Source organism: Lagopus leucura, unplaced genomic scaffold (assembly GCF_019238085.1).
Source record: "Lagopus leucura isolate 7727_CA_CO unplaced genomic scaffold, USGS_WTPT01 Super-Scaffold_100002, whole genome shotgun sequence".
Classification (NCBI taxonomy): Eukaryota; Metazoa; Chordata; class Aves; order Galliformes; family Phasianidae; genus Lagopus; species Lagopus leucura.
This window is the reverse complement of record NW_024962263.1, coordinates 6,092,758-6,112,549: the sequence shown is the minus strand read 5'-3', so window position 1 is coordinate 6,112,549 and position 19,792 is coordinate 6,092,758. Positions and strand designations below refer to the sequence as shown.

At 43.3% G+C, this 19,792-nt stretch overlaps 1 protein-coding gene across 2 annotated transcripts in view; it reads right to left on the bottom strand.

Annotated features, from left to right (window-relative positions):
- The window catches only part of JARID2 (jumonji and AT-rich interaction domain containing 2), a 203,343-nt gene that overhangs the window by 89,861 nt on the left and 93,690 nt on the right, over positions 1–19,792 (bottom strand). For both annotated transcript variants that reach the window (XM_042869275.1, XM_042869276.1), the window contains exon 3: positions 1,471–1,612. In XM_042869275.1, coding sequence (XP_042725209.1) covers positions 1,471–1,612 — 142 coding nt within the window. The remainder of the gene's footprint in view (positions 1–1,470; positions 1,613–19,792) is intronic.

Genomic DNA, 19,792 nt, shown 5'->3' with positions numbered 1-19,792 from the left:
CCCAGAAGGGAGCAGGAGGTGCCTCTCGGTTGCACTGGCAGCTGCTCCTGCAGCCATGCTGTGAGCAAGAGATGTAAACTCACACAAGGTTAAAAACAAAGAATCCTGGAAAAAAAGCCTAAATCCATCTTCCTCCCAGTATTAATTCTAACCCTAAGCAGCTCCTTCAACCTGTAGAATGCATGACCCTGCAAGTGGTTGTCAGCATGGCTGAGAAATGAGGGCACTGAACTGAGGGGACAGAGCAAGCAAAGAGGACGGCAAAACTTCCTGAAGATAACATGCTAGCATCAGTGGAAACAGCATCAAATTATGGTCACTGTCTCCCAGGGCTATTCTACCTACATTTCTAAGAAGAAATTGTTCTCAAGCTTCTGTTTTAACTCATAAAGCTAAAAGAAACCACACAAATATTCTTCCCCTGACCTGCAGTAGGATGCAGTAAGTCTTACAGAATTTCTACTGGTAGGAAAATAGCAGAGATTTTATTTGGATTCACCAGAAGAGTTGTAGGCGTATTCAGAGCTAGATTTGGGGTTTGTAGCTGTGGAGAACAGAGAAGTTGCAGGGAAAGGGGTGGGAGGCATGGGGACATGGGGGCATTCAGGAGAGCATTCATCTTCCCAGAGAAATCATAAGGTCACACAGAACACTTCTTTTGTTTGAAAGAGAACTTATGTTACAGTTCGTTTTGGCCTGGGACTGAGGTGACAAGAGTGCAAAGGGAAAGAGTTTGAGAAAGCATTTTCCAATTTTATCTTTTAAACAGCATTTTTCAGGCAGCCTGTTTTGGTTCTCACTTCATAGAGAGGACAACTCCCAGCCTCTGCTCGCATTTTCAGCATATTTTCTGTAAGAGATTGGCTTGATTCCTACAATTTTAACCTACATTTTGCACATTCAGAGTAAGAACTTATAAGACTTCAACAAGGGCTTCATAACCGACTTCTAGGAAAGAAGAAGCAGTTTACCACAGCATTATGTCAAAGCAGTCCTTTGCAATCAAATAGCCACAACACTGCATAACTCTAGTTTCTCTTTTCAGAAGCCTTTTTTTTTTTTTTTAAACTTAACATGGTTTAATTCACAGAAAATTAAAAATAACAAGGGTAACACTACTTCAATGATGTTTTCCTTGAATTTACACGCATATAGTTATGGATATGTCCCTGAAATGCAACACAGGTGGAAGGGGGAGGCAGAGAGAGAGTACCAAGCCATATAATTCAGCAATCATCTATTGCTTTTCCAAGTTAAACAAAAAACAAGGCAAAACAAAACAAACCCAAACAACAAGTACTATCTATAATGATGGATGAAGCATGAACTCCTACTGTTACTAGAAGGAGTCCACACTGGAAACTCTTTTAATAGCAGGGCAGTATTTGCAATCATTCCTTACTGATAACATAATCACAACCTTGTAGCACAAAAGGGACAAAGCATCTTTAATTGTGATGTACTACTGACCTTTTCCTCGAGGGCCCTTCTTCAAAATCTGAAGAACTAATATCGTTGCTCGTCGAGGACACCTGCGACGCATCGTCCTTTTCATTCTCCAGCTGCTCTGATCCCGGTCCTAATCCTTTAGATTGGCCATTAGTGAGAAGTCCTGCAAACACGACAAAGTAGTACACAATATTCAAAACCTGCATCTCCAGCGCCAAATGGATTTTATTACAATTCACACGTTACACTACAGGTAGAGAGTCAACTCCCAAAGCAATTGTCTTGCAAAGAGATATGCTGATAACATTGATTTTGCACAGAGGTACTTCAATAAGAAACTGGCTGATTGCATGCTTCTGATTTGGTTAACTGCGAGCCACCAGTTCCAAACAACTCTACTACAGGTGTCTGCAATCACATTTATAATCTTGTCACATCCCTTATGCTAAAAGGGGCACAGTTTAGAGTTAATCTCCTCCCTGTGTAACAGAATGCCTGTTTACTGGCACAGTACAGTATCTTTTTCATTTATCTGTAGATCAGTATAAAATTAAGTTGCCATTTGGTTAATCTGTCATCTTCTTGAACTTCACTCTGTTGCTTCCAACTATTAGAATTTATGATCCTTTAAAGAATCCTTAATCCCAAAGTAGTTAACAGTAAACATCCATTTCTCAACATAGAATCTTTCAACAATGAATCACTCAAACATGGAAACTCCAGATCAGAAGCTGAGGTGTGCAACACAGGGGACATATGCCACTGTTACCTTCCATGTTGTGCCTTTTCTCTGCTAGAAGAACAGAATAGCAAGCAAAGTCATGTAGATGGAAGAATGATGGGCCCCTTTGTGAGCATTACGTTCAACAACTATTACAAGCAGACAGACAGCGGACGCCACTCAGACTGAAGGCCCACTGAGTCCAGCTCCAGGCTCACAGGACCACCCAATATCAAACCCTATGTTTGAGCATGCTGGCAGCTTGGGGCCACGACCACTACCCTGAGCAGCCTGTCCCAGTACCCAATTACCCTGCCCATGAAGAACCTCCCCCTGTGCCTCAGCCAAACCTTGCTGACACAGCCCCATGCCTTCCCTCAGTCCTGTCACTGTAACAGAGAGCAGAGCTCAGTGCTGACCCTCTCCTCCCCTCGTGAGGAGCTGCAGCCGCCATGAGGCCTCCCTCAGCTCCTCTGCTCTGGGCTGAACCACAAAAGGCACCTCAACTGCTCCTCATACACCTTGCCCTCCAGACCCTTTCCCATCCTCACGGCCCTTCTTTAAATGCTCTCTAATGCCTTTACATCCTTCTTAAACTGTGCAAACCTGCACCCAGTGCACTGTGCAGAACACAGTGCAGAGCAGTATATTAAATACACGTATACTTCTCAGTAGACTTTGGAACAGGAGAGAGGAATATTACTAACAATGTTATTGGAACAGGAGAGAGGAATATTACTAACAATGTTATCAGCTCAGTATTTATTCAGTGTTTTAAGTGCTTGGTACCAGAGCAGCTGCAACTCCATTCTGGAAATGCTTTCTCAATTCTCCATCAAAATCCTTGTGCAAACGATACAACAGAGCTTTGTTTCCCAGTTTTAGTTGCTCAAGAAATGCTGGTAGGACCGCCCTCTCTGGGTCATTTGAGCCCACTTTCTATAATCGCACCTTTGAAAGAAAACAGGCTGACTGGTTCCAAGATAAGCTGGGCAGCAGGGCTGGTAAGAAAACAAAACCAAAAATGCTTACTAATAACAGCAGTTCAAACAGCATCAAAAGCATTGCATCAGCACTATGCCACTTCAGACCTTCTGTTTTCAGGGAAACATCTCTTAGCACTCTCAAAGCATTAATCACATAACCTAGTATCCAGGCAAGCTCAGCTTAAGGGAACTCGTTGGCAGAAGTAGCCCAACAGCAAAGGCCATGCTGGGGCATGCTGGAAGCATCACACACAGCCCAGCCTGATGCTCTGCCCCCCGCCTCGAGCCCTTTGCTTGGTGCTGCTTGGATACTGTGACTCGGTGTGATGTATGACCTGCAACCAGGATCCCAAGTGCTCAGCCCTTCTGATTCCAGTCTAATCTAATGCTCAGTATGAAGACCACAAAATAGAAGTTGAGACGGAGCGAGGAACTGATTTCAGCATTAAAATGGCTCTTCTAATCAGCCTCAGACTGACACAGCAAAGCTCAATGACTACATTTTAATTCCTCTTTTGTGAAACTGCTTTTGGCATTTCCTTCCCTTCAAAGAGATCCCAAATTGTGACCTAGCAGGTTTCAGAGTTTGATCCTATACAGTGCCACCCAGTGATACGACACGGGTGACAGCATTCCTTCACTGTATTCCAGAGAAACCAATGCAGACCTTTTAAAAAACATTAAATAGATTTTACGTTCAGCTGACTGCATCCTCATTGGAAGCAGCGACTCCTAAGTCTATTCCTAAACAAGAATAAACTTCTGCTTTGCCTTTTTCCATGAAACTACTGCTAATATAATTTACTGTTTTAAAACTCAAGAGAAGTTTAAATCAAGCATATCATTTGAGGTCTGATACTCAGTAATTTAACTCTTATGACAGAATTTGAATAGGTTTTCCAAAAGCAATATTTGTTCTGGAGACTTGCCATATGTAAAACCCAGCAAACTTAAGTATATGAGTCAAGAAAATCACCTTTTGGGCTGTCAACTTGCACGCACTTGGAAGGCAACTCTTTTTCATTCTTTCTCCCTGCCAAACTATCAGTGCACTTGGAAGACAAGCATGATTTGTGTCCCATAAGGAGAAATATCGGTTTGCCTACTATTATTCATCATAACCAGCACCATCCCAAAATGCCATAATATTGCAGATAACCAAAGTTAGCTATCGTCAAGCGAAACCAATTAAAACAAGCGTCCCAGAAGGGAGGCATAAAACTACAAATGAGAGATACAGATAAATAATGGGAATGGGTGTCACATTCTATAGCTTTTCAGGGTCAGCATAATTGCAAAATTCACTCAGCAGTGATGAAAGGCACAGACATCCGCAGTCCTTGGGAGCTGTCTCCTTCCAAGCACTGGAGAGAAAGCACACGCTGAATTAAGCTGTTATAAAGTTTACTGTCACTCAATCATTTTTAGATCAACTGTATTCTGTTTGCCCCCAGATACCTTTCCCTTCAAACACAATTCCTGATATCTCTATGTGCAATGAGCCCTCTTGTCTGTCATGCATCGATCTGGAGCTATCAAGGGCCTGAAGCCCAGGTGTGTCTCAGGATGAGGTGAGGGCCCCACGGATGTGCCAGGTGACACTCAGACACCCCGTGGCTCTTAGTGTGCTGGCACTGGCACAGTGGGCTGAGCACACAGCAGGAACAGAGCGCAGCTCGTGTCTGTCCACACGGCTGTGGCTCTCCGTAGTTAACCAAGCACTAGGAAGCAGCAGGCATTCACATTTCTTAAAAGCAGAGTACTGCATACTGTACGGAGTAAAGAGGGAAAAGCAACCAAGCAAGAAAATGCTCTTTTGCGTAGCCTGAAGAGCTGAACCACTTTTTAATCCAGATACTTCAGAGCACTCAGCAAGCCAAGGAACCAGCAAGCCATCAGAGAGACAAATAAAAACTTCCTCAGCCACTTTTCTGCACTTTCCAATCTCTAAACCAGGGTGCAGGTGAGCCCTTGGTGCACCCTGTGGCTGCCTCAGCCCCTTCCCACTGAGCTCTGCTCTTGCCACTTCTTCCCCCAGCCACTGGGCCTGTGGCCAAACGCCAGGCTTGGATAACAGGCACAATAAAGCAGAGCTGAGAAAGATAGATTTTATTCTGTAGCACAGAGAGGAGAGTGTTTGTTTTCAAAATGAAGTGACTCGTTCATATTTTTTTCCAAAACTACATATTTAATTTAAATTTGGAAGTATAGCAACACGGATTGTAAGTCAGTGTAGAATTTCACCCATGAAAATGACTTATATGAAATAATAATTCATACATATAGTTATATAGTACACATTAGCTGCCAAAGTTTAAAAAGAATTGAAACTCTTTATGGCTCAAAGTAACAGAACAAACATTGCTTTCACTGAGCCACTAATAACGAGCTATTTAATTAAGTCAAATGCAGAAATTCACATATCAAATGGTCCCTTAAATTGACTATTCTGGCTTTAACAGAACAGGATTAGATATTTTAAATGAAAGGCCAACTACTAATTTCTAGTAATTAAAGAGGCTGGCTTAAAAGAGAACCACATCAACATCTTTTAAAAATGCTTCTTAGGCACATAAATCTCCGCCTTCACAGTTTGGCTGAATTCTTCTGTAAACTTCTGCATAACCCGTGATAGTAAACTGCACGCTATTTAAAAACACACGCCAAAGAAATCAGTTTCTAACTGCACTGGGAAAACAACAGATGCAAATATTACACCCACTCTGCTACAGTCAGAGGAAGCAGAAGAGCTCTTCCCGTCCTGTTAAGAGACTGCACTGCTGCCGCCTTCCTTCTATCTGCCTTCCACATTCTGAGGGGTTTTGATCCCATCTGTGGCTACAGGCACGTTTGTTGGTTTGGTTTCCCTCCTCGGTTGTCCCACCATCACTCCATTTGAGCAGAGGTCTTTATTGAGCCTTCTCCAGTGATGGCCCCTTCACCAAAAAATGGCATTTGTAAAAACAGTTAAATCAGCTTAAATGAGCTTACATCCGGGGGCTCGCATGGACTTCAGCAGATTGCTTTTCACAACAGTCTAGCAAGCAGACTTACTATTCCTGTGTGGCAGAACTTCACTTGTACTGATTCAGATTTGCTAACTGTGCCATTTTTATTGATACACACACAATTCTAGCAGCAATCTACCACTCCCTTCTTGAGCTGGACCTAACACATTTCTGGATGCCTCAGAAACACACAGAGCTGGCCTGAAGAGCACTAGGCTCTCTGAATATATACATGATGCACAGCAGAGCTGTAGAAAGCACAGAGAGAAGGAAGAGAAAAGCAGAAAGCAGCAACACAAGGCAAGATGTAGAAAGTACAAGGGAGGGTTTGAGATTGGTTAGGCAGATTTAAGTGTAGGTGAAAGTACAGTTATCGGTACGTTCGTCGTTATTAAAGCTACTTTATAGTCAGGAAACCAAAGAGGAGGAGCATCTGAACAAATCTCAGTATCATGCGGTTAGCTGGACAACGTGGTTGGCTGGAAGGGCTTTCACAATGTTTCCAAAACATGATTTCTGCATCACTTACTCTAATATGAGGCACCCAAATCAGAACGTTTCCATGACCTCAGGCAACGAGAAAGCAGCACCTATTTTGGTTCCCCATGCTCAAACAGCTCGAGAAACAAAAAAGTCTCACGGGCACAGGCAGCCCACAGAACCACCTCGAGAGAAAATCTGCAGTCAACAACGCACAAATGAAAGCCAGAGACATCAAAACTGACCTAAATAAGGGAGATTTCGACACGATCTTATTCACAGCTTTCTGTCCGGGATGAGGCCTCATGCCAGCCAGCCCACCCAGATGGCTGGAGGCAGGGAAGCCGAGCAGCAGAACTCAGCTCCATGTGAAACCCACAGCTCACCCCACGAGTGCCTAGCCATGCACTTGCTTCCTGCATTCTTCCCTGAATGCTGCAGGCTGGTTGGTACAAAGGCCTCAGTTTCCAGGGCAATTGGCAAAACAAATAAACACAATTTACAAGGAGCTTAAAAAAGTGGATTCACTGGAAGCAGCAGCGCTCTGGACGCACCAGGATGACAGCATTAGGGCATGCAACAGTACGTAATAGTAACAAATCTCAGCTATGTCAGCACACAGCTGAACTTTTCTTTGCTGATGGAGTAAAACGCCTGTCCCAGCTTCAGCCATACAGCCTTGGCATTACACAGGAAAGCTTTGTGGGAATATAAATACATATAAATGGCAATTTGGTTCCCTTCTTTTTGCAGCATCCCTTTTAGGACAGCTGACCACACTCTACAGCAACGCTACTGCTTAGGTAGAAAGGGATTAACCACCTGCACCATGGTTGACAAGCAGGTGCCATCTGAGCACAGGCAAACTCACTGCCCGACAGTCACTTGTGAGGATTCCTCACCACCAGTCCTTGCCCGTTTTCCAAAAGTAACAGACAAACAGCTGCAATACAACACAATTTCACATCCCATTGTCCGTAACTCTAAATATCCACTTCCAAAAAGCCCTTACAAGCCAGAATAGAAGCTGAAACACCACCAAAACCTTGGTAGGCACGTTAAATAAAACCATTAATCATCTGATGCCAAGTTAAACCATCCTGGTATCTCTAAAACATCTGCAACAGCCCGCATTAATCAGCACATCGTACAGAGTTACTGTATTTAGCTGTTGTATAGCTATGCACAAAAGATAATTTAGTTTTATAGTGCAAATGCCATCTGTCACGTTGTCACAGCATGACAAGGTATCACATTACATATTAAACAGACAACACGCCTGGAAAATAAGGCCTATTTTCATGCCACGGTTGTCTTAGAGACTAAAGAACTGGGTTTTCACGGTGCTAACGTAATTTAAGAAAAATTATCTAGGGTAAGAGATACCTATCTTCCCATTTTTTAAGAGGAGTATGTGTCATTAAAAATGCTATTTTTTATCTCACTCGGGAATGCAGAACTACAGTGGCTTTCTGCCTCTAAATAAATTAACCGTAGCACAAAACAGTCATTGTTTATAGCACACGATGCTCTGCATTGCTGCTGTAATGGTAATTAACATTACGAGGGCTTTTCAGATGACAAGCCACTGGGCATTAGGTTGATAGTGGAATGTAACAGAGCATATGCATCAAGTAGTTCTGTTATGCCAAAAACTGTTAGCAAACAGCTCGTATAAAATGGCTGGGACAGTGCTTTTAGATGTACATATACATCATTACTATGGAAGCCAAGCATGAATGACATTGCACCACAAGATGGTTTTGTCAGCCTGTCAAAAGACAAGATCACCAAAGAGAACTGATTAAATAACACAGGTTGAAGGAAGCTCCTTACTGCCATTACATCTCCATCCAAAATCGCTATTAAGCAAGCCAAGTGACTTTGGTCCCTAAATAGAAGCATACATCAAGGACCTCTTAGCACCATTAATTACACTGTTCTCTTGCTTCAACACAACATTTGTAAGTTTTGGTTTGGTTTCTTCATTTTGTTGGATCCCCTCCCCTCCCTTTCATTTATTTTGCAATAAACTGGTAGAAACAAGAAAATAGCAGCCAAAAACAAACCTAATTTACTTCTGCCTAAAAACTACCCCAGGCCATAGCACAAACTTCAAGCCTCAGTTTTATTTATTAAACATGCATCTGGAAGAAATAAATAATAACAACAAAACAGAACCAATATTTGCAACATATCCATACACAGAGAAAACCCTTCAACTATTTTAAGTTTATAGAAAAAAAATTAAATTGAAAGGACACACCTCCATGATTAAAGACATTTCTTAGCTTGTAAGGATGCAATGAAAAATTCAGCCCACCTGCTTCCCCCAAGCAAGACATATGGCCACTGCAGGCACCTTTATTTATTTACACCGCAAGAGAGAGTTGGAGGAGGTAAGTTTGGGCACCCTGGTTGCATGGGCTGGACAGTTTTGGAAGCAGGACCAAAAGCTGAGCAGGAGGGCAGGACTCATCACAGGCAGATGAGATAGAAGCAGTAACACTGACTGCTGAACACTGGTGGAACAGATTTCTCCTAAATCCCCATCTTACAGATCAAAGGAGCTAAATCAGAGTTAAAGCCAACAAATAGCTACTTTGCATTTCTGCCTGCTTTTTCCAAATTAAAATAATAATAATAATAAAAAATTGCAAAAACAAAGGAACTCGAAGTGGCTGTGCTGCGTCCCAAAGTCTAGAGCAACCTAGGGCTGTAATGAATGAAGTCAAAAGAATGGAGAAAACAGAGCTGATGGCAAACAGCCCACCAGCTGCTCCCTATCTGTTTTATCAGTAACACATCACTATTGAGCCTCTCCCAATTGCTAGCAGAGCGGTGTGATGAGGGAAGGATGGCAGCTTTTCTAATAAATAGGTACCAGGCCGTGCAAAGGTCACAAGTTTTGACAAACAGAAACACTGCTAATTTTATAGCACCTTAAGCACCCACTGCTAGCACCCTCATCCTGTGTGTTGCCCAAAATGCTGCTCTGCAAGGTCCTAGCCACAGACCTCTGCTGTTCAGAGGGACACTGGTGAAAAAGGCATGGAAAAACCATCTCCAGGAGGAGGGCCAGGTTGGGAGGCAAGGACCAGCACTCCTGTTGGCCTCGCTGGTGGCACTGGAGCAGGTTTCATCTTGCTGTGCAGCGCAGCTCGCCTAACCACAAGGCAGGGCTGGTGAGAGCAGCCTCCAGGGTACAGAGCCCAGGGGTGTCCAGCTGGTGTACACTGTGCACCGTGAGGGGCAGTGCTGAAGTTCTGCAGCAAAAAAAAAGTGTGTGCCTCATGTTGGTTTTGGCATCAGACAGAATGGCTTTATTTCTCCCTGACGAGACCAAATGCCTTTCGATTTGCAGCTACGCCAAGGACATCTGTCCTGCAGGACATCTCCTACCAGTGCTTGGTGGTAGCATATGCAATCTGGAAAATGAATTAAATGTACATTTTATTTGAAAATACAAGCACAAACAGCTCCAGAAGTGCAATTTATCTCTTCTCAGGGAAGGACGGCAAGCAATAGAAAAACATACATCATCACCATGATAAAGTCTGAATCAGGTCTCAGGTATTAACAAAATTATCAGTGACACAGGAATACATTATTCTTTGTTCTTTATGCCAAAACCATCATGTCTTGTTTGTCCTCTCTTTTTCTGGGGAATTTTATGGCTGAATGGAGTACCAGGGGGGAAATATCCCAAGAGAGGAGACAGAAAAAGAAACCCTCAACGTGCCTGTGAAAGAAAGCATTCTGCTTTTTAATGGTTTGATTCTTCCACTGTTATTTGGTTTAACTCTATTTGACACAGGGAGAAATATTAGTGACTCTGTTACAACGTATTTGCCCTGCTCTTCACAAGAGACCCCTTATAAGACAGAGGGTGTGTATTCCTCTGTTAAATAAGAATTAAGTCAAGCCATCTAGTTAGTGTTTTAAGCCTTTATCACCCAAGTGGAGCGCTGGATGAGGGCAATTTCTTCCTCTTCTGAATTACTTTGACAGATCCATCTTAACCTTAACACACCCTCATTGGTCCCATCGTTCAGACCCGTTTCCCATCCTCAGCATTGCGGGGATATGCTTTTATACAAGGCGATGCAGCTCACCTTGTTTCAGAGTCAAGCTTCTCCTAGGAAAGGATGGACAAAGAACAACAAATACTGACTTCAAAAGCACCCACACCTTGGCACCGAGGAATGAGGCAGATTAGTAAAAACAGAAAAATAATTTAAAAAAAAAAAAAAAGCCTTTCTGGTATTGTAAGTAACACGAGAGGGAAAGCTGTGCCAACAGCATGTCTCTAGACAACAGCTATTCTACACGAGAAAGAAAAAATTCGCAAATACATCTCCACAGAGTATAAATGAAGGAGGGAGAAAGAAGGTAAAGGCAAACATGCTGAAGCAGGGAAGAGTCTGTTAATTGGAAGAAAATATAATGTATGAATGCGCAAATAAAACAAGAAGGCAAATAAACAAGCACACGTTTCACTGCTAGCAGTGACTACTTGGAGCTTTAAAAAGAAGAGCTGTGCAGCTAAAACCCAAAGGCTTAGCACTCAGGCTGCCTATACGCGTTACCATTTCTAGGAAACCCTTACAGACCGCCTCATTTGAAAACAGCCTATCTGCATGAAACTGGATACAACAGCAACACGGCACCCTGATTAACATTTGGTACACACTTTTCCTCTAATGAAGTGTGGTTCCTGCAGATCTGCAGAGGCGGATGACTAGAGCAGGCAGGGCTCACTGTGTCAGCAGGCAGATATGACACGATGCCACGTCCTGAGTAGGGGCACAGTTGCCCCCGCGCTCCTCACTGCGAGGAGGCCACTGCTAGCACATGGCACACAGACCAGGAGCATCAGGAAGCCCTTTTGAGGAGGTTACCCTCTGTGTCATTGTCTCTGATTCTGCCCGCGTGTGACAAAAGCTGTGAAAGGCAAAGGCACCTTTCTAATTGCACAGCCCCACTTAACACCCGAATGCATGGCAGTGAGGCTTTGCCTTTCGTGACTTGTGCCAGGAGCACGGGCAGCCCTCCAGACTGGCAGAAGCAGTGTCTTTCCTAATGTGACGGAGCTACAAAAAACATGCAGCCCCATGCTGCTCCCACACAACGAGCAGAAGTGGGTGTTGAGAAGTTCTCCCTCTGGCCTGGGAAAAAAATAACTGAGCTCAATGCTACGCGCTCCTCAAGAACTCATGTCACATATGACAGATATGTGAATTAAACCATTTAAATTACATCCACTCCACGTTTTCAGTAACTTTTCAGTGAACATGCCCTCCCTAACTCTAGGATCATCCATCAGCTGGCTCCAGCAGTCAAGCTATCAACCCTTTTGCTGACAAGGACTTTTTTGCTTTGGCACGCCGCTTCCTTCTACTAAACACTTGAACGATGATCTATGCATTTAGAGCAATTAAATATCTATCAACTTTCGGGTAGGTTTCAGCCATAATGTTCAGGGAAAAGCAATTCTTGTCAGGGCAAAGCCAGCAGCTGCTCTTCCTGGGAGCAAAACCTTCCCCTCTACACCCAGAGCCATGCTGAACCCCTTTCCTTCACCAATTGCAGCTTGAAGCAATGCGAGAACTCAAACTTCTGCAAGATCTCCTCTGCATTTGCCCCTTGAGCTTCTGGGACTCCCTCCTCTCCATCATTGGTTCTATTTCTAGACAGTTAAATCAATAACTTAGAAAATAAAATAAACATATATTTGGAATGATTTTAGCATATGAAACAGCAACATGGTCATAAACAGACTTTAAGAATTTAATTTAAGGATGGGAGCAGCACAGGCCATGCTCGAGATGCAGTGCTGCACTGCCAGTTAGGCTCAGCCCCTGCAGTCCCTTTGCAGAGTTATTGCCTGAGCAGAGGAGGCTAGTGTCAGTGATGGTAAAACATTTCAATTAATTGCTGCAAACCCAAATCACAAGATGAAAGCCCAACGTGATGGAACAAATTGTTCAGCCAAATGCATTTCACCTCTGTTTCAGACCTAAGGCTTTGCTCAAGGTAAGGATTTTGGCACCTCCTACGTGACACGCTGGCAGCAGCCCTTGCGATACACAGCAGCTGTCAGGAATGGCCATGAAGGAAGCACACTGAGAAACTGCTCCATGGCTGGGAGGAGGGCAGACAGGAGGAAGCAGGGATCTCTCAGGACGGCTGCATGCTGCAGGAGGGGGCAAAGCAATATGCCAGGCAGTTTCCATCTCTATCTCCTGAGACCAGCAGCTTAACCTCCCTTTCACCTTTGTTCTGCGATGCCTGCAGACAAGCCATGGGGGATGAGATGAAAGCTGGCACAAGGGCTGACGTCCGAGATCCCCACACTGCAGTGGGCTTCTGAGCTGGTTAGAGAGACTTCAGGCCCAGCACCTCCCAGAGGTCCTCAAAGAGATTCCAAACCATTCTGCTGCTCCTAACAAGCTTATTTGTTCAAGTTATAGGGGCACTGGGAGTCAGAGTAAGACAAGTAAAACACCACTCGCTGTCTCCTGACTTAATAGAAACCTTGGAACAGCCATCAGCAGACACTCATACAGTCAAGAATATAAAGTGATGCATGTTTAAGAACTTTAACTTTTTGAGTAAACAAAGGAGATAAAATATTATATCTTGTAATTTTTAAAGAATACTTTTTTTTCCCCAAAACACTGGGAAACTGTGAAGTATGCAAGCATTCACTGCACATATTCTCCCTTCCATTCATCCACATAACCAAAACCCATTAGTCTGTTTCTTGTTTCAAGCACAGCAACAGACATGTGGGGGTAGGGAGATGGGAGGTGCTTACTATTGAATGGCACAGGAATGTGGGATGAAAACATTGAGGAGCTTTCAAAATAATGCCCCAGAGGTTCTATGTATGCCAAAGTTCACCATTGTGTTAATACAATAATAATAATTAAGAAAAATTGGGACCAAAAGTACACTATTGGAATTCAAAGAAAACCAACACAACTCATGATGGTGTGAAAATACTGAAAGAAAGAAAAAAAAGAGGGAGGAAAAAAAGAAGGGGAAAAAGTTGTAGACTGCAATCCCTCCATAAATTCATCCTATAAAATGCTGAGAGCTATATTAAACTGAAACAGCCCAGGCAACAAAATTCGGCCTGGAGTCAGAGTATCTCCTGTCCTGCATTTCAAGGCATGCAAGCTACAAGGATCTTGAAAGGCATTCATGTTTAGTACATGCTTAGCACTTCAATGCTAGAGTGTTCAAATTGCCTGAAACCAAAAGCTTACACGTTGAACAAATGGGAGATGAACTGTATGTCCAGCCCAGAGCGGGGCCTGCTGCAGCACCAAGTCTGTCCTGAAGTGGGAGAAGATGGCGTGTTGTACAGCCCTGTCCTTCCCTTGTGCAGTGAGCAGGGCAGAAAGGATGGCATCCAGCAGGCAGCGGGTGTGTGCCTGCATCTCATGGGAAGAAAATGTATGGCTGGATCCTAAATGGTGAGAGGGATATGAGAAAGAAAGGCAGTGACTTTTTTTTTTTTCCTCCCTTTTCTGGTATGTAAAATCAGGAACAGTTTTCACAGGAGTTCAACAGATAGAAGGCGACCACTTGCAAAGGAACAAAGCCAATGCCTCACTTTTTTTTTTTTTTAAACTTAAAACCTGCCTTAGAGATATTATGGAAAACACTTTTAAGCTGGGGGGAAAAAATAAAAGTCACTGGGGACATGAAGGCCTCACTGTTTTCTCCAAACTTTGTATGTCAACACATATGCATGCATAAAAACCTTACCTCCCTTCTGAGACATTATATCCACACAATGTCCCTTGGAGAGGGTAAAAAGAAAATGTAGGTCAAGATGTTAAGATAGGGATTGCTTCTGAAAGATGAAAGCGTAAGAGGACTAAGCTTTCATTCCTTATGTTTCTTTGAGATTTCAAACAGTGTTATTTGATAATGGCTCCTTTCAGAAAATTGGAATTTAATATAGCTAATTATAAGTTAGAGAATTAATGTACAGTCAGTACTGCAAGTGACCTGCTATACTATTCTAATGCTTTTTACCAGCATGTCCCCAGTGCTTATTATAGATCTTTTCTCCAAATACTGAGGCCAATCTGCTCTCACATTAGGCTGGATGGGCCAGGATTTGGGAGTGGGGGAGGAGGATGGAAAGAAAGAAATCGATGATTTGCAAGGCTGTAACACTGAGCCTGCCGAGAGCAGGCTGGAGTTGTGCTCACAATACAGTGAAATGCAGGAAGAGATCCCACTCTGAAAGGAAAAAGCACAGAAAACAGAGAGCAAAGAATGAAAAACAAATAGCAAAAGAGGAAAAGCATGAAGAGAAAGGAGAGAATATGTTTTAAAAGCATGAAAAGATAGGAGAAAGGACACAGAGAGAGGACAAGCAGCGGAGATAAGTAGAGAGGGGAGTACTTCTAATTGTCTACTATTAACATGGAAGTGTCTGAAAATTATTTGTCCTTGGAGTAATTGCGAGTTAAAAATCCTGACCTATATTTCCCAGAGAGCAAGCAGTATAAATCGCAATATCCCTCCAAACAGACACTGGCAGCAGAGGCAGCTTTGATTTGGACTGGAAGCAGTTTTCCTGCAATTCAGAAGCAAGCCATGCATCGCTGTTTCAGAGACCTAAGTTTGAAATGCTCTATTTCTAGAGATGGCACAAAATGTGTTCAGCAACATCTGCTGCACATCACTGGTGAGGATATAAAGTAAACCTGTAGTTTGTAGAGTCTTAAGGGGCATAGTGCTTGAGTGAGCTTTGAGGGGAAAAAATTTGCATCACAGGAAGTTCTTCAATCAACAAGGTTCCAGCAGCATTCAGTTTGCTTTTCACTAGAGCTTCTGTCTAAAAACTAAGCCAGTATACTCATTTAAGTCCTTCACTGGATGTGTGAGCTTCTGCAATGAAGCCTCCTTACTGTTTAAAGTCTCAATCAGAAGGGCCATAACCAGTTTCTTCCTCAAAAAGGTACCTACATTCTGTTATAAGGTTGTCTGGGAGAGAAGGGGGGCATTTTGTATTATTGGCATAGATTTCTTACATGCATCAGAGTAATTCCTCTGAAGTCATGCTCTTATTCTTATTTGGAATGCCCATACCTGGGTTAGCGGACACTTCCCCCTGTGTCTGGTAGCGGTCACCTTCCAAAATATTCTTCTGCTGTCCAGAACAACCTTGTGCCCTGGCAGAAAACATCTCTCCTCTTCAATTGATTCAGAATTACCAAATTCCTCAAAAGCTTTATCTGAACTGGGCACTCACAGCCTCATCCTGGTGCTGGGGAGCACTGGCCTCTCCTGAGCTTCTTTCTTCTAGCTGCACAACAGCACCCATTTTTACAGAAAACAAACAAGCAAAAGCATAGCGAGGGCCTTCTTAACACAATGAGAGCTTCAGTGAGAAGAGGATATGAAAGCAGTACTTTTCCTCTTCTTTCAACCTACGCAAAGGGAACCAGTGCAGTGGACAACACACTCTCCTTCAGTTTGCTCTCTGGCTCCTGCTGCCTGAGCATCAGGTAAAGGTAGCATCAGCAGGGAAAACAACAGCCACTAGACAAGAGCTGAGAGCTCTTTTCCTAAAACAATTAGTAACATTTGAGTCCTTAGTCTACAGTGGCGGAATGTCAGTGGAAAGTAGAAGAGCACAAACTGAAGAGCAGTCTGTCCTTCTCAGCAGTCTGTTCCTTTCCTGCAAATTTAGCAGGAAGTCTTCACGAGACTATCACCACTGAGCCCAAGACGACGTGAGAAACTTTAAATAGGAATTCAGTTAGCACTTTTAATTTCGATCCAACCAGATGGTAATCCAGCTCCATCTCAACACCCGCTATGCCAGGAAAAATTAAGGACAACAAAACCACCTTCCCCATAGTCCCCAAAATTCAAGTTCACAGCAAGCACCTTGAACTCTTGTTTCCCCAGCATTTAACTAGCTGAAAAAAGTCCGCTTTCCAGGCCATTAATGGCAGGCACCTCGATTTGAAACTGAAATCAAGGGAGTTTTCTACACTAAGCAGTGCCTTAACTAATGGCCCATTTATTCTACTTAATGAGAAGGGTACTTGTATATAACCCTGTGCTGTGGTCTGGTTGCTAATCAACCTTCAAGATTTTGCATGCCAGTTTTATTGCACTGCCTTCCATGCTACCATAAAGGGAATTTTGTACCAAACAGTCTTCTTCCAGCCTGAGAGAGATCAACATCAGCTCATGGCTCAGAAACCCTTCTTCAGCCAGGAACTTTTACTCTTCAGTTCTGCTCTCTTGCTTGTCAGGTTCTAAATATTTAAGGACACTGCTATACTATGCAAAGATCATCTATGAAAGAGTGCATTTAAATCTACAGTTGCAAATGGGCTCTGTTTATCTGCTTACTTAAGACAGCATTGTCCTTTTCGATTAGAGGAGGTCATTTCTGGGTAAATGTAAACTGGCATTTGAAGTTCATCTCAGCAGGACAATGAGAAGCATCAGGGACAGGTTTCCATTCACATAAAGCTTGACAAGCAGTCCCTAACCACAGGGACCACAGGCCCAGCTGCACAAAGGGCCCTCTTCAATTGATTTGGGGGATGAGGAGAAGAGTAGCGACAGCTACCTTTCTAGAAAATCTGGTGTTCAAGCCACATTCAATTAAGTTCTGTTCTTTATTCATAGCTTCCACCTGACGGTAATCTTTGCTGACCTTCTGAGATGTAGGGGGACAACAACTAGATAGGAAGCACAACGTTTTAATTATGCTGGCAAAACTAAAATCTTTGCTTATCAATAGATCAGTACATGAAAAAGAAGCATTGGGACACTTCTTAGAAGAAAAACAGCACGTTCCTGGATGGACACTCCACAAGAATGGGCAGGAGGGATGGGAAATTAAGCCTTCCATGCACAGTTCACAACAGGAATATGCTTCTCACCCCCAGTCCACCCCCATATGCACCAGTTTTGAGACCCTACACAACACTACTGTTTCCTTCTGCCATATGGAGCCACAGAGCAAGAGCTTGTATAAGGCTCTGAAACAAGATCCCAGATCACAGCAAGGGAGCAGGAGTCAGGGAAACACAGACAGGGATGAAATTCCTCTTCACCTCTCTCCATCCTGCACACCTGCAGCTGAAATACTTCAGAACAACCAGGATGCTTTTTCCCAGTGTCCTAAAGGAGACAGCATGCTTCTAGCATTGCTCTCACTCTCTCGATAACGTTGTGGTATGATTCCTTCTCTAAAAAGAAAAAAAAAATCCTATGTTCTAAAGGAAGTCAGAAATTGCACTCTTCCCATGCCATCACTTTGAAACTTCTATTTCTCCACATACACAGCAGGCACAACATAAAACCACTGTGATGCTGATCAGCCACAGCAAACAGAGCATCTTTAAAAACAGCCAACCGTGAGTTGCCTTTGCCTTTCACAGGATGAGAAAAATGGGATTAAATGCTGGCACGGTCTTCAGGCGCTACTCTGAATGGCTGGCAGAGGCCAAGTCTTTTGCAGGAAAAGTGGCTTATCTCCTGGCTTCCCAAATTGCAGCAGAGGTCAGATGAAGAGGCTTCAAAAGCCTGCCAGCTCTGTCCTCTGTGGGATCCTTGGCAGATTGCTCCAGCTGGCTCCTTCCAGCTTTTCCCTTTTTCCATTTTAGCATATAGCTTGAATAAAGAAAACAAGATGAAGGCTTTCAAAGATAACGCAGTCTTTCACAAACAGATGCAGAACAAAGCACAGGAAATTCTGAGCAAAGTAAAAAATGAATCTTGTCTGTTCAAGGCTTATCTGGAAGGACTTAGCCTTTTAGTAGACAGATCTAAAACATCCCGACTGCGAGTGCTGCGCTCACTTAATGGTCTTGTGAGGGAAGCAAACAGGATGGTGAGGGTGAAGAGCCTCTTGGAGCAAACTCCTCCTTTGAACGTACCAATGTTTGTAAGCTCAGTCTGTGAGGTCTGGCCTGGCTTGTCACTATCATCCCCTGCCACCTCAGTACAGGGCTGGTACGCTGCAGCTATGGAAGGACACCCCCTTCACAGTATTAAAGTCATTTAAAATGAGCAATAATGGACATGAAAGGCGGATTATTGAAAATGTTTATTCATCTAATTCTGGATACAACAGCACATTAACTGCCTGTAACAAATCTGTGCTAGTCAGACACAAAAAGAGATAAGTGAAAAATGTATGCGCATTTATTACGATGCAGAGCGATCTGCTACGACTGAACAGTATACACGCTAAGCTCTATTTATTTTATACAAAACATTTACCCCCAAACACTGGGAAGTATCTGCTGCGTGATCAACCTCTCACCACCACCACCAGTTATAGAAAGGCAGCAGGTATTTCAGAACACTTTCCTGGAGACCTTAAAATCAAGAAGATTCCATCAAAACCAAACCGAAATGCGGAGGCTTGGGCTCAGGATGCAGTCCGATCTCAGAGGTTGTTCTGAGCAGTAAGAGGAAGGTGACTAATTCCTGGTTCTGTTGCTTAAGAAGGAGACAGATTTTCGAGCTTCTCACAGCAGAAATGACACGTTTTGAGCGTGGGCTGATGGCACCCAAAAAGAATTCAGCATCGATCTGCTGAATTGTTCTGTTTGCTCCAAGTCCATTTCCTCTTGTTACAAGTCAGAGCCCACAAACACACATCACGGATGGTGTCTGAGGCCACAATTAGGTGCTCTGCCAGCTGTGTCTGGCAACTTGTAGGAAAGGTTGCAGTGCCCATGAGCACTCGCAGCCAGCTGTCACTAATTTCTGCTTTTTCTTTTAAAACCACTGCCTCAAACTCCTCTCCACTTTCATGTTATTTTCCATTGTGTTGCTATTTTCTTAATGAAATAGAGCATGCTGTCTCAATGACTGATTTTTTTTTTCCTTCTGCTGCCTTACTGGTTGTATCCCTTGTTGTCTGTCCTTCAAGTGCCAGTTATTCAGTGCACGATTTCTTTCTGCCAATCATGGGTGGTAACAGAGCAACTACATGTGTAGTGAAATTTAAACCCTCTTTACAACACTAGTTAAGGGCTCCAATCTGCAGACATTTTTCTCCACTGCACTTTTAATAAACACTACAATAACACTACTGATAAACACTGGCTATCAGATAGAGAAATATGAAGTATTCTTCTCCC